The 15,744-nt window shown below is 38.3% G+C and overlaps 1 protein-coding gene across 1 annotated transcript in view; it reads left to right on the top strand.

The window, feature by feature from the left end:
- The window catches only part of LOC121738994 (discoidin domain-containing receptor 2-like), a 148,739-nt gene that overhangs the window by 103,782 nt on the left and 29,213 nt on the right, over positions 1-15,744 (top strand). Inside the window, exons 4-5 of the mRNA XM_042131295.1 lie at positions 9,464-9,695; positions 11,471-11,618. Of these exons, the coding sequence (XP_041987229.1) occupies positions 9,464-9,695; positions 11,471-11,618 (380 nt within the window). The remainder of the gene's footprint in view (positions 1-9,463; positions 9,696-11,470; positions 11,619-15,744) is intronic.

Here is a 15,744-nt window from a genome sequence, read left to right as displayed (position 1 = left end):
CTCGAGCCGCTCCGCCGGTGGTCACCAAGTGCGTTCACACCTTTACACTATTCATACAATTTCCATTAGCTCCCTAGTTTTCCTTTAAAACATTTTCTAAAATAGAGAAATATTTTTAGAGTTTATTTGTGAAAGCTCTCAACGGTAATGGGTGGTAAGTAACAATGAAGCCAATTTCACGAATGTCCACGAAATTCAAAATAACCATCGATTCCTGACGAAAACTCCCAAACTCAGGAAAAGTATTATCATGGAAAAAACATAGATTGTGAAGTTTGATAAGAAAAAAATAATTTTCAAATTTATGAAATAGAATTTGGACTTATTGATTCATATTTTATAAATACGAATTGCGTAGGTCGCTCGCTCAGCGAAAACCAATCAAAACCAAATAAAATCTGCCGTTTTTCTATGAGACCGTGTAATTCGGTCGAGCCGACTAATCCGTGCTGAAGCATGGTTCTCCCTCATTTAGGATTTACCACAATAATTATTTAGAATATAATCTTTATGGCAATTTGCAAAAAAGTAATATATCAGTTTATTTTAAGTTCAGGACATTTACATATTTTTTTCTATAATTATTACTTTTAACTATACTTTTGTTTTTTGAACTTCACAGAATTGGTTATTGTAAACCGTCGTTATTGAAAGTCGCTCTGTGGTGAAACACCCGAAACGGAATTGTTTGAATTAAAAGTTTCCACGCGCTGCGGGGTAATGGATTTAAATGGGAAAAGTGGGCAAAGGTGAGCTCTGTGGTTTGGGGGAAACGCAATGGAAAATAAATGTAACTGTGAAACCTTCCAGTGTTGATAAATATGTGCTTGATTAAGTTTAATTTATGGTAGTGCTTTGTTGTTGCGAAGTTTTAAATATTATATTGATGTTTTATAAGATATGGTTATTTAAGCAGTATGCTAACTATACTTTATCTATACCTAACATTAAAGAGCTCGAGAACGATCAAAGTAGCAATTGCGTAGTGGCTCTAATGCGTTTCAGAGGTTTTTTGTCTTGAGTTTATCTATTCATTAGCATTTTCATTGGCTAACGTCACATTAAACTAATCAACAACGCTTTCGAATAGGTAAGCTCCTGTCAAAACCCTCAGAAGACCTAAGGGCTGACACAAAACTGCAAATTCGCATCGCATCACAAAAATCTGCAACAAAACTCATATTAAAAATGACATTTCGATGCGATGGATGCGAATTCGCAGTTTTTTGTAAGAGCCCTAACTACTACTAGCCCTAACTTGTTGACCTATGAAGATCGCGATCCTTGCAATATGCGGATAGTAAATTGAACACAAGCCTCCAACGTGAATTTCAATATATATTTACAAATCAAATGCAATTGAGGTTATAATATCACGGCACGTCAGACACGAGCGCTTGAAAAGTCAGACGGAGCAATGTACCTTAATACATTTACAGCACAGTATAAGTATCATACAGTATATCAAGTAAGCAATAAAGGTATCCTTGAAATCCAATAGTCGTAGCACTGAGACAAACGGGACCGGAATATCAATATTTAAAATGTCCTATAAATGAAAAAAAAAACCTGAGGCGGATTAACTAATTTGATTCTCCTTTTTCCATGAAACATTACTACAGCTACGTTCCTTCTTCGATCCAGTGCGTTTCTATCCAAATTACGAAATTGTATATTGTCAACAAAATGTCAATCCAATAATACCGGGTATAGAAACGGGGCAGAGTTTTGGCGCGTGCGACGTTACTCTACATTATTTAGCTACTTTAGGCTAAATAATGTAGAGTCTAGTCAAAATACAATTTCCTGTTTTAAAAGCGAAGTAAGATTTAAAAAATATAAAATGTTAGTAAACATAACGCATCGCAAGCGCCATTACAGTCAGCAATCCCAAAAGAATTTTTGACATCTAACTTCGTTATGAAAACTAACGAATGTACTTTGACTAAGCATCTGGTTATCTGAAATCACACTGTTATACTTGCGCCCGGCCGATTTGGTCAGTTTGATCTACTGTATACTATTTATATTGTGGTGTATCGTTGGCCGATAAATGTTAAATTGTGTTTATAAAGCCATTATTATAGGGACACAGACTAAGATAAGGACTTAGTACGAAAATATTAATGAGTTTTATTTAAAACGAATTGGTAGATAAGAGATTTTGAAAATTTACCACAGCTGAATATACCATGACTAAAGTGACTTGTAGAATGCATATATGAATGGCTTGGGTTAGAAATGCGTAAATATTGATAGATTTTCTTTGTCATTCTGTCATTTTACCTGTCCTAAACCATTTCTATAGCGAACATGCTAAGAATGTGCATTGATGATGTATGCAAAATCTTTTTTTTATCCGATAGACGGTAACAAATTGAAAACTCAAAAAATTGGTTTTTACTTTTTTTTTACGTATCGCAATGCAAACCCTAAGCTTTCTGTGTAAATAATAATACACATGCACTCATAGAAGTAAAAGCATATAGTCATAAAGCACGAAGAAATGAATGCAGCATGTAAAAACTTATCACTTTAAAATTATGTCGCTACTGTAAACATTGTTTCAAAGTTCGTACTAACGATGTTCCTCAAACAGGGCACAAAAACACTTCCACGGTTGACAACCCTGCGGCTAGCGGTTTGAATATTTTACACAGGTTCTCGTGAAAAGAAAATGTCTACGTAATAGTAGGGGAGGCCAGACTGGTATTCGTGTACGATTGTTCTTGCGGAGACCTAGTAGGTATTCTTGGTGTAATAAAAATAGTGGTGGGATTGGGTCATGGATGGGTTAGGTTATTCTGTAGTTTTTTCAAAACCCGAATCCAACATAGACATCGCGGGGAGCCCCGATTTGTGTTTTTTTTATTTTTTATAATGCATCTTTTATCCTACCTTGCTTTTTAAATCGTCATTGCTTTAATTCTTACCCATACAGTCGGCATGGCGCGGCCATGCAGACTGTATGGGCGCCGCAGATCTGCGATCTCCCTTAATGTTATCTTAATCTGACTGATCCGATAACATTGTAATGCCTAAAAATTAACAAAGAAATCATATTTTTATTACAATATGATAACATGATTACTAATCTGACCTGTGGGTTGCCTATTATACTAGCTTGATTTGACGCACTCAAAAATATCTCGATTCCTCCTTGGTCTCCCCGACTGAAAGGTATTCTCGTGAAAAGAAAACGTCTACGTAAGGGATGTTTGTATTCGCGCGTTGCAACAGACTTGGAATATTTGCCCCGTAACTCAAATACGCCAATTAAGCATCCAGGCAGCTGTAAATTAAAAGTTGCGAAGTTAAATCTACTTTAGTTTATCAGCCGCAAAGTAGGAGACGCCAAATTTAGTACCATTTAAAGCTAAATGTTACAAAATTACGTTCGCGTAAAGACGCTCAATCTTCTTATTTTTGTTTTTGGGGTTCCGTAACAAAATTACGAAACCCGTATAGATGCGTCATATCTGTCTGTACGTCCGGACGGACTGACAGATATGACAAGTCACAGTCGCTTTTTATAACTTAACGAGCTTTTGCCCGCGGCTTCGCTCGCGTTAAGAAGTATTATTATATACAAACTTTCATCCCCTATTTGATCTTCTTGGGGTTGGAATTTATCAAAATCCTTTCTTAGCGGATGCCTACGTCATAACATTTACCTGCATGCCAAATTTCAGCCCGATCCGTCCAGTGGTTTGGGCTGTGCGTTGATAGATCACTATGTCAATCAGTCAGTCACCTTTGAGTTTTATATATTATATAGAAGAAGAAGAAGAAGAAGAAGAAGATTGAGTATGATTTGACTGAAACTAAAGGATCTTTATTAGACTCAGATTGTTTTGCTTGTAATATCATAGTGGCTCAAACTATGAATTGTATTAAAATTTAGATGTAGATTCATCACAATACATATTATGTATCGATAGGGGATTTTACGCAAAGATCAGAGGGCGCTACTAGCACATACAGTAAAATGTAAATAGTCCGATGCGTTGCACACATCCAGAATATTGGCAGAAACGTTGTCAAACGTCGAACAAAACTTTTTGTTTACTCTATTATGGTGTTGCCTCTAGCGTCAAAAGAAAACATTGCAGTCATAATAATTATGATGTCCTATGTATCATAATATTAATACACGAACGAAAAACTTTCTAACCCTTTTTACGAAAAATGGGAAAACGTAGGTGCATGAAATTTTTCACAGTTATATGGTGAAGGAGTGCATCGAACTAATATTATTCTGAAATTATGCTTTTATCATACATTTTTTTAACAAATAAAACATTACACACACACACACACATGAGAAATGACAGATTTTTGAGTGACAAGCCTATACATACGAATTATACTCTTTTATTTATGGTTGAAGTCTGTTGACAACAAGTTGACAAATTGAAACGGATTATAGTTTTCTTTATTGAATCTAAGATCTTCTTTTACGATAATCTACTATTAGTCAATGCTTACACGGCCAGTCTGAGATCAGCTAAGTACCAAAGACAAGAGTTAAAAAAAATAATGATAAAGTCAATATTTTTTACAAAATACACGTAGTAGTCTTAATGTCGTTGAAACTAAGGTCGAATATCGACCATTGGGCGATCTCTAGTTTAACAAATTAGATGCCATAATTTTATTAGATTGTGCATTAAACAGACAGGTAGTTAACATTTTGATTGAATCAACTGATGATGTATCTGGATTAACGGAATTTATGCAAAACGTCCCGCGAGACCCTGCCTGCGTTACCAAATGATTGTGATTTCATTTCAATAGTGCGAAATTAATTCATTTGTAATTAAAATTATTATATACTGTAAGTATACTGTACAGTGGCTGACAGTTTTGTAGCTGTGTAAGCCTTGTTACACCTACGGCCTACTGAGTAGAGTAGCAGAGAAAACAGAACTAAGGAGCACCTCGACTTCAAACAAACGGGTGAATCTACGCGAGTTGGGCGCGAGCGTCACTTTCGACATGTTTCACAAAGTGCGCGAGCCGGCCGATGTGGCAAACGAATTTTCTTTTTCTTTCGTCCACGAATTTCGAGATCTCTTCTGAGTCGGCCTTCTCGGTTCTGTTTACTCTGAGAGTAGCGAGACAGTGCTCTAACCTCTCGTCCAATCAAATTGTCTGTTAACTGTCTCGCCACTACTCGGTAGGTGTATCAGGCCCTAAGGTTCATGTGACTCAATTCTTATCGGTTTAGCTTACATTTTGAAGACCGTCATCAAGATTTATTTCAATCTATAGCTTTCCTTTCTTTATTTTGGCCATATCCTTGCTTCCATTATACAGGGTTACGAGTTTCCCCATACAAAAGTGAAAAAAATTTGGTCTTTCAGCGCTGCTACTTTCACAGCTGCACACATCTGCAACTTTCTAGAGGAAAACGTACACACCCCTAAAGTATTATAACTTAATTTAGTTACACAGTGTATAGTGTATAAAATAAATAAAGTTCGGTAAGTACTTAATCTTTAAAATTATTTTAAACATATTTACCTGAACGAGTTTATTGTAGCGTTAAATTCTCCGGCGAAAATATATTAAATTATTTTATATTGAGTAGCCCTTAAGTAACTGTACCCCAATTCTGCAATTTCATGCAGCTTCGTTTACCGTGTGACGACGTCCATTTCCTATCATAGCACAAATTGGCATTCTTTTCAATGTCGTTGTCGTTTCACATGACGTCATAATTATTAAGAATATAATTTACCCTCAATTCCGTTGTGCCACAATTTGTTTATCGCGCGGCAACCGTACATTTTTTCCGCAACAAAAACTGAAAGTACCATATGCCTTCCCGGGACACCAAGTATCTGCCTGCCAAATTTCACCAAAATCGATTCAGTGGTTTAAGCGTGAAGAAGTAACAGACAGACACATCTTCGCTTTTATAATATACTAGATGATGCCCGCAATTCCGTTGCGCCAAAACTCTATCGTGCGGGAACCGTACATTTTTCCGGGATAAAAAGTAGCCTATGTCCTTTCCCGGGACTCAAAGTATCCCTATACCAAAATAGGTTCAGCGGTTTAGGCGTGAAGAGGTAACAGTCAGACAGACAGACACACTTTCGCATTAATGTTAGTATAGATTATGAATTATAAATTATTTTAATAATTATGTACAATGATATTCTATGTTACTAACTTATGTAGTTAGAAAACTGACTTGATCGAACAGGGAACAAAGCTGCATTAAAGTTCCGTCATATTAGTAGAATCGGCGTGCTGAATGTAACTCGTTTCGTTGAACTTTTGATTAAATCTCGTCAGCTGAACAAGTGGTGCCCTGTTTCAACTTACCTGCACTTAAAATTAGGTCTGATTACTTACCCATTTCCGTACTGCTTGACTAACTTTGCTAAGGCATCATGTTATGGCGGCTCTCGACATAGGCGAACGCGTTGGCCAACGCGTCTGCAGACGCGTTGGCCCAATGTGTAGAACGGGCGTTCGCGCGTTGGCCAACGTCTAAATACCTACGGCCAACGAACGCGTTGGCCAACGCGTCTGCAGACGCGTTGGCCAACGCGTTCGCCTATGTCGAGAGCCGCCATTAGAGTCGCACGTGAAAGATCTTGGTCTATAGACCAAGAGTTGTTATAAAATCTCCATTTAAACTTTAAATGCCAACATGATGGCGAAGTCTATAGCATGACGTTGACGCCGATGTTTGTCCTTCCATTACACCCGCTACCAGTATCGCAATCCCTCGTGTTACTATCATAATATGGAGAGGCCGCATAAGACATTGCACTATTAAGGAGTGAGCACACTGAGACGGGCCGTGCCGGGGCTCAGCGTGCCGGGGCTCATCGCAAAAATCCGCCTCCATACAATTTGTATGGAAGCGGATGCGCGTATCGAACACTGTGTCGGGGCGCAGCGGATTTCCGCTTCCATACAAATTGTATGGAGGCGGATTTTTGCGATGAGCCTTGGCACGCTGAGCCCCGGCACGGCCCGTCTCAGTGTGCTCACTACTTCAAAGGGCTCTCGAACGAGATTGAAATCGTAGATATACACAAATGATTAAATAATAACTTTTAGTGGATCATCGTGAATGTAATAGAATTGAGATAAACGTGTATGAAACTGTAGCCGTTTACAAAAAATATTTCTCATATTTTCAGCCGATGACTTTGAAGTTCATAAAGATAGCTAGCGCATTTTTCACTATTCGCGAACACGCTCCGAACATTCAGTAACAATTATTAAAATTCTATTGCAGCATTCATAAGGATTTTTTTGTTGTAACCCGACGTGGAATTTCAATAAAGTTATATTCTTAAGTTATTATAGAAGTTAAATTAAGCTGGAATCTCTTAATGAACCGGGCTGTAACGGAGGAACTCTGGGTATCTAGACTGGCGCTTTTGTAGACGCTATTCGCCCACGCAAACTCGGTGTTTGGATGTCAGGGAAATTTCACAGAAATCTGGAGGAATCTATTTTAATTTCAACAACTCTACCTTTAGTCAGTTCCATGGTCTTTTGAGTATCCTTCATACTCGTAGATAACCGAGGAAACAGATAAATTGTTGAAGTTTAAATGAATTTACTCGAAGACAACAATCAGACGAAATCAATATTAAAAAGAAAATCTTATATCTTTAAACGAGCAATACAGGGTGTAACAAAAATAAGTGATAATACTTTAGGGTGTGTACGTGTTCCTTGTAGAGAGTTCACTGTGAAAGTAGCAGCGCTGAAAGACCAAAAAATTTTTTCACTTTTGTATGGGCAAGGGTCCGAGCGTCACGAGTTTCCCCATACAAAAGTGAAAAAAAATTTTGGTCTTTCAGGGCTGCTACTTTCACAGTGAACTCTCTACAAGGAACACGTACAAACCCTAAAGTATTATCACTTATTTTTGTTACACCCTGTATATATAAGGAATCTCGGAATCGGCTCCAACGATTTTCATGAAATTTAGTATATAGGGGGTTTCGGGGGCGATAAATCGATCTAGCTAGGAATCATTTTTAGAAAATGTCATTTAATTCATCTTTTATCGAATACCGAGCAAAGCTCGGTCAAATAGCTAGTTATATGTTTCATTTCCGATCAAAACTCCATTTCAGCGATAGAATATAGTGATCTATTTGGAAGCATTATAGCATCGAGAAAATGTAGCAATCGTTATCACGATTTCTACTCACTACAATAGGCTCATTATTCCATTGTGTACAAGGGAACATGTCTTAAAAGTGCCGAGAAAAGACTTTGATATCTGCCGCGTTTTTCACTGCCGACGGGCACAAGCACTAGTGTGGCAGTAATGACGTCGCTGTCATAACAAGTTTGCTCCGCTATCTCAAGATATAACTATATGCCCGACGCAAATGGAGCTGCATCCTAAGTTGCTTTTATGTCACTTAAAACTGGGAACGAAAATATAACGTTACTCTGTTGATGTCTCGCAAAGTGGCCTTAACGTCACTGCTCAAAATTGTCGTAGTGATTCAATACAGTGGAATTTTTATTTTCCTACTTAATGCTTTTCCCGCGCGTTTTCTTGCTGTCGGCAGTATATTAGTAATTGAAGGGCTAAAATATAAGGATGCTTTTAGTTTTTCTTTGTACTATTTACTTTAAAGTTTAATGCATTGGTCAAGGTTTTTACCTAAATACAGAGAAGCTAAAAGCTAAAAGCTCTGCAAAAATGAGATGTCGTGTTGTAGGTAAATAGATTCAAATTATGACACGGACTTTTTTAAACGTTTTTTATATTTTACGCAATCGGACAATAGTTTCTTATAACCGTTACTTTAAAGTTTAACACATATCAAAGGTTTCTAATGGTCTATATTAGTGTGATATTTACTTTCTCGGGGAGTTTTACTTTGCGGTTTCGTTAACATCACTGTAAATAAGTTTGTTTGTCGTGGCTGCGGTTTCTAAATGGAAAGATACAATCTGCCGGACCGCTAACTTGAGATCACTAACAATTTTTAAGTAGAACTCGAAATTGGGTTACGTTTACTTTTACAATTAATGCGATCAAAGTGAACTCAGTTTGAATTTGTAATTTGTATTCGAATGGGAGTTTTATTTACTGGTTTAGAAACTATCCAAGATTTATGCAATACTGCAGTGCAATGATAGCCTCGTTTGGTCTTCTAGCCTTTAATTCTTTAATTGTACAAAAGAGCTTAATGCAATAGGCCTTAGCACAAATCTATAGTATCATTATAAATGTGAAAGTATGTCTGGCTGCGACCGCCTTAACCGCTAGACCAATTTTGTTGAAATTTTGTATGGAAATCATTGAAGTCCCGGAAAAGAACCGGTTTTCTCGTAATATATATATACGATTTTTTGCGCAACAAGGATAGAAACAACATGTAGCACGTAATCTTTCTATATTAAATGTGTTAAAATGTAATATTATTCCATTTATATGATTTGAAATTCATTTATTTTCCAGGTTAAATAAAGAGATCAAGAGCGGCGCTTGGTGTCCGAAACCTCAGATCACGACGGAGTCCACCGAGTGGTTGGAGATCAACCTGCACTCCGTCTACGTGATCACCGGTGTTGGCACCCAGGGGAGGTTCGGGAACAGCCAGGGGGTAGAGTACGCGGAGGCCTATATGCTGGAGTACTGGAGGCCGAAGCTCGCCAAGTGGGTCCGGTATCAGGGAGCTGATGGGCAGGAGGTATGATGTTTCTATGGTAACACTGAGGTCTGAGGTACTATCAGAGAAATTGATTCCTGATAGTACCTCAGACTGGGGGACCCACCTAGTTTGGTCGCGTTATGTCAAAACCAGTCACAAATCATCATCACAATAATTAACATTGAAATAAGAATTGACATGATCCGACCATTAAATGACGTAGGTCTGTCAACTGCCTAGGAAGCAATTTTCTCGATGGGACATATACATGGGAATTATTGCTGTGGCAGAGCTAAAAGCACCAAAAAAGCCATGCGTCGCTGGTCTTCCCACGCTCGGTGTAAATTAACCTTTACAAAATTAAGTCTCGAAATAGTAACGGTTTTAATTAACGTACCAAAAACGTCAAACAATGACGTACGATGTATAATGCTAAGTACTCACATACGGTTTTGCTCCATCTAGCAATAACGTCTCTAGCAAATCCCGCGGCTCGGGCTTTCGTCCACACATTCAGCATTGCTCAATAGTTTTACTCTAAAACGATATATTTTTTAATCAAACCGGCTCGATGCGAGCCTTCGAGCTGTCAGTTTTGCGGTCCACACAGTAATTATTACTCGATTTGGAGTAAAACCGTATGTGAGTACATAGCATAAAGTTTTTTGACAGAAGTTAGTCTATTCGTTTATAAGTTAGGCTAGTGCCTAATTTATCAAAGTTAGGCTAGTGAATAGATGGGCTTATTCACTAGCCTAACTATATTAGCCTAACATCACGTTAACCAAAATGCTACAGAAAAGTTAAAACCTCAGAAACCAGGCACAAATTAGCTCTATACATATACTTTATTTGCCATCGAAAACCATTAATGGTCTCCCGGTCGCTGTAATTGAAAATGGAATCAAGTTCAAGCGACTAAAAGCGTCTGCATTTCGGAGCACGTTAGGTGACCACTCTGTGAGCCAATCACCATGGACGAAACCTAAGAGCCAGTCCACACGGCGCGTCAGCGTTGCGTCGACGCAGCGCTGCCGTTTGACACGTACGTATGCCGGTTATTACGTAGCAGTCTTAAGGCGAAGCCAAATGAGCGTAATTTGTGAATTGTGAGTCGCAGAATTTCGGTTTGGCAGAATTCTGCTGCATGCAGTTTCATACAAAAGTCCTGTTTGATTCACACGAGCGTAATTTTGTTAGTCATGATTTGTATGAAAAGATATTTACGCGGTAGAAACTCTGCGACTCACAACTCACAAATTACGCTCGTTTGGCTTCACCCTTAACGTCAACGCTCCCGCTTCCCCCTCCCGCTTCTTCTCGGGTGCTGCTGTCCGTCATGTGTGCGTTGCGTTGCGCAGCGCGCCAAGTGAACACCTTGGTTATATTTTGTATGTAAAACAACGCAGCGCTGCATCTGTGTTGTGTGTTGACTGGCTCTTATTTCCCTTAAAATTTTCGCTATACCTCACACAGGCGTACTCAGAGAGACCTTTATATCGTTTACTTAACTTCAATTTAATAGTTGGTCAGAATGAATGGAAACTAGAGTTTATTTTGAAATATTTTAGAAGAGAAATATTTCAGTGTGGTTTCGATGACCTAACATCTGCTCCTTCAATCAATTTAATTTAAAAAGTAGTAAAATAAAACTCAATTAATTTTTTACCTACCGGCTACTGGTAGAGTGCCTGATTCTGATATTTAAATCTATCATTAATACAATTCAGAATTAAATAATTATTCTATTATACAGCGAATAGTACGATAGCGATGATAAACTTCAATTTAAATTTCATTGTTATTTTCTATAGATTCTGAGTGGAAATACGAACACGTATTTGGAGAAGAAGAATCATTTGGAACCACCGATCTGGGCGTCCAAGATTCGGGTTATACCGTACAGCTCTCATCGACGGACAGTCTGCATGAGGGTCGAGCTCTATGGATGCTATTGGAACGGTAAGTGGAACGTTACTTAGGTCCACTTGGCAGCTCTGGATTTATACAGGGTGCAATTAAACCTTCCGGCCAAATTTCGATATATTATTGAATATTGATCATATGACTCAGTACTAAAATGTTGAGAAATACCCTCCAAAAGTTATCCTAAAAAACACTACAATTAATTGATACTCCGATGGAGGATGGATGGAGGCACCACCCCCCGCGTATCCCCCGCTCTAGCCACCGCCGCGAAGTGACCGTTCTGCAACGATTTTAAGTGGGATAAAGTATGTTATTATCTATATCTAATTATCTTTATAGATAAAAACATACTTTATCTAGTACATATCTAAGCCCTACAAAAAATTTGGCCGGTAGGTTTAATTGCACTCTGTATATAGGCAGTATAGGCCATGGCCTATGGGCGGCAGAGTCTTATGGCTAAAAAATATAAATCCGGCCCGGCCACTTGGGTCACTTGCCACTTTGGTCTAGACTCTAGACTCTAGGTGAAAGATTTCCATAATAAATTCTACGGAAGATTAACTGAGGGAATTCCTCGAACACCTACTTCCTACTTCCTACTATCCTTCCTACTTCCTACTAATATTATAAAGGCGAAAGTTTGTTTGGATGTATGGATGTATAGATGTGTGGATGTATGGATGTTTGTTACTTCACGCAAAAACTAGTATACGGATTTTAATGAAACTTTACAATAATATAGCTTATACATCAGAATAACACAGGCTACAATTTTAACCGACTTTCAAAATGGGGGAGGTGTTATGTTCGTTTTCTTATGTTCAACGATTACTCCGCTGTTTGTTAACCGATTTTCAAAATTTTTCTTTTGGTATATAGGGTATCATCCCAATTTGGTATTATATTCACAAAAGTGGTGATCTGATGAAGGATTCATAAGCAATCGAGGGAACTCCTCAAAATTTATAGGAAAATATGTGGTGACTTCGGTTTCGTGAGAAGTATTCTAAGCATATGCTACCAACAAGTAAGATTTTGCACCGAGTTATAACTGGTATACCGTGGTTCGGAAGGTGCTGAGAGAACTCCTGATTCTTTATAGATACAAGTTTGGGAGTTTCGGCGTTGTTTTAAGAACGGAAAGCATATGCTACTGTGCAAATTACATTTATCATCATCATCATCACTACCATATTATACCATGCATCGTCCCATGGTTATGACTTATGAGCCTATAATGACCCTGTTATTGGTCCTTTTCATAGTCTTTTAGATCGAGACTCCAGTTTGTCAAGCGATAATTAAAAAAATGTATACCTACCTAATATTATAAACTTAAAGAAGTATGTTTGCTTCAACGCGTTAATCTCAGGAACTACAGGTCCGATTTAAAAACTTATTTCAGTGTTATTTTTTTATTATTTTATGAAATAAGGGGGCAAACGAGCAAACGGGTCACCTGATGGAAAGCAACTTCCGTCGCCCATGGACACTCGCAGCATCAGAAGAGCTGCAAGTGCGTTGCCGGCCTTTTAAGGGGAATAGGGTAATACGGGAGGGTAGGGAAGGGAAGGGAAGGGAATAGTTGAGGGTAGGGAAGGGAGTAGGGTAGGGGTTAGGGGATTGGGCCTCCGGTAAACTCACTCACTCGGCGAAACACAGCGCAAGCGCTGTTTCACGCCTGTTTTCTGTGAGAACGTGGTATTTATCCAGTCGAGCCGGCCCATTCGTGCCGAAGCATGGCTCTCCCACGTCTGAGTTTTTAAATTGGACCTGTTGTTCCTGTGATTAACGCGATCAAGCAAACATACTTTCAGGTTTATAATATTAAGTATAGATTTTTTTTTAGTATCGCTTTACAAACTCGAGTCTCGATCTAAAAGACAATTAAAAGTACCAATAACAGGGTCATAATAGGCTCATAATCATGGGACGATGCATGGTATAATATGGTAGTGATGATGTTGTTGATGATGATCATCATAAATGTAATAAACATAGTTCTATAACGTTTTATGGTAGTGATGATGATTAATATGAAGGTAATTTGCATAGTAGCATATGCTTCCCGCTCTTAAAACAACGTCAAAACTCCCAAACTTGTATCTATAAAGAATCAGGAGTTCTCTCAGCACCTTCCGAACCATGGTATTCCTTGGTGCAAAATCTTACTTGTTGATAGCATATGCTTAGAATACTGCTCACGAAACCGAAGTCACCACATATTTCCATATAAATCTTGAGGAGTTCCCTCGATTACTAATAGCTCTCTTCATCAGGTCATCACTTTTATTAATATGGTACCAAATTAGAATAGAATGATAACCTATACACCAAAAGAAAAATTTTGAAAATCGGTTCACAAACGGCGGAGTAATCGTTGAAGATAAAAAAACGAACATAACTCATCCTCCATTTCGAAAGTCGGTTAAAATTGTAGCCTATGTGTTATTCTGATGTATAAGCTATATTATTGTAAAGTTTCATTAAAATCCGTTCAGTAGTTTTAGCGTGAAAGAGTAACAAACATCCATACATCCACACATCCATACATCCATACATCCAAACAAACTTTCGCCTTTATAATATTAGTAGGATATTGCTGTAAATAATTTCAATAGATCGTTTCCAATCGTTGCAAATATTTTTTAAAAAACTTTAGAACCCCCTTTTCATTGCCATTTATTAGAATACCATTTTGAGGTTTGATATCAAACCGATGCAGGAGAAATCAATTATTAGGAAGGAAGAGCAGAATCACGTTACAGTTTATACCTGTTCGTTTGCAATGGATCAAGACATTCGCAAATAAGGGGCTGCCCTAAGCCCTAAGATAAGATTGTAAAGCCAAGTGTGTGACTACTGACTAGCGAGCTTGTTAAACAACTTTAAGAAGTGTTTGAGGGCTAGTGTAACGAAGCTTAACTTCGTTAGTGGTCTAATCAGTGCCAGCTATTATAAAGCGGAAGAGTTTGTTTTTTGAAGGCGCTAATCTCAGGAATTACTGTACTACTGATTCTTTCAGTAGATAGCCCATTTATCGAGGAAGGCTTTAGGCTATATTTTATCACGCTAAGACTAATAAGAGCGAAGAAATAGAGAAAAATGTGGATCAAACGGGGGAAGTAATTTGAAAGGACTTATCTCACGAACCATACTGGAGCAATTTTTCTGTTATTTGGCACAGATAAGAAGTAAACCACGCAAAGGACATCTAGGCTATTTTTTGTGGAATAATATGTCTGTGAAATATCTAATTTACGCGGGAAAAGCCGCGCGTAATGTCTAGTATTACAATATTCTAATAGTACGGTATCACTACATAGTTTAAAACAAAGCCGTTTCCCGCTGTCTGTCTGTCCGTGTGAGTAAATAGAAAAATACGTGACAGATTTTTTTAGGTAGAGTGATTCAAGAGGAAGGTTTCTATGTTCTAAAATACACAATCCATACTTTATTATTATAAAATATGCGAAAGGGTGTCTGTGTGCCTGTCTATTACCGCTTCATGCCCAAACTGCTAAACCGATTTTGCTGAAATTTGGGTAGGAGATACTTTGAGTCCCGGCAAAGGACTCAAAGTATTCTCTACCCAAATTATCATTTTATCCCGGAAAAATGTAGGGTTTCTGCGCGATAAACGAATTTTAGCGGTAGTATCATAGTGTCCAAACACACTATTGCTCGATCGAGCAAAAACGTAATGTGAGTACTTAGCTTAAAGTACATTGCCGGCGTAATCCTGCCGAACTTCGGCCCCGTAACGGCCTGTCCACATCTCCACGTCACGACGTCGTCAACGTGTAACAGTGCGGTAACGTGGCACGGTAGTCGGTTCGTTGTCGTGACGTGAAAATTTACGTCAACGTAACGTGAAAATGCACGTCCCGGTGTAGGAACATTTTCTTTTTTCTTCTTAAATCCCTTTCTTCGTCTTCTTAACAATAGCAGAAGCAGAATACGTATGGTCCATATATAGCAGTTTTACAAGGCATGGTAACGTACAATGTTGCTACACCGTGACGTGCATTTTTACGTCACGTTGACGTAAGTTTCCACGTCATGACAACGTACCGTGCCACGTTACAGCACCAAACCACGTTGACGGCGTCGTAACTTTGACATGTGGGCAGGCCCTAACTTAGGCATGGTGTGT

Source organism: Aricia agestis, chromosome Z, assembly GCF_905147365.1.
Source record: "Aricia agestis chromosome Z, ilAriAges1.1, whole genome shotgun sequence".
Lineage (NCBI taxonomy): Eukaryota > Metazoa > Arthropoda > Insecta > Lepidoptera > Lycaenidae > Aricia > Aricia agestis.
The sequence above is the reverse complement of the archived record's forward strand: the minus strand, read 5'-3'. Positions and strand labels throughout refer to the sequence as shown.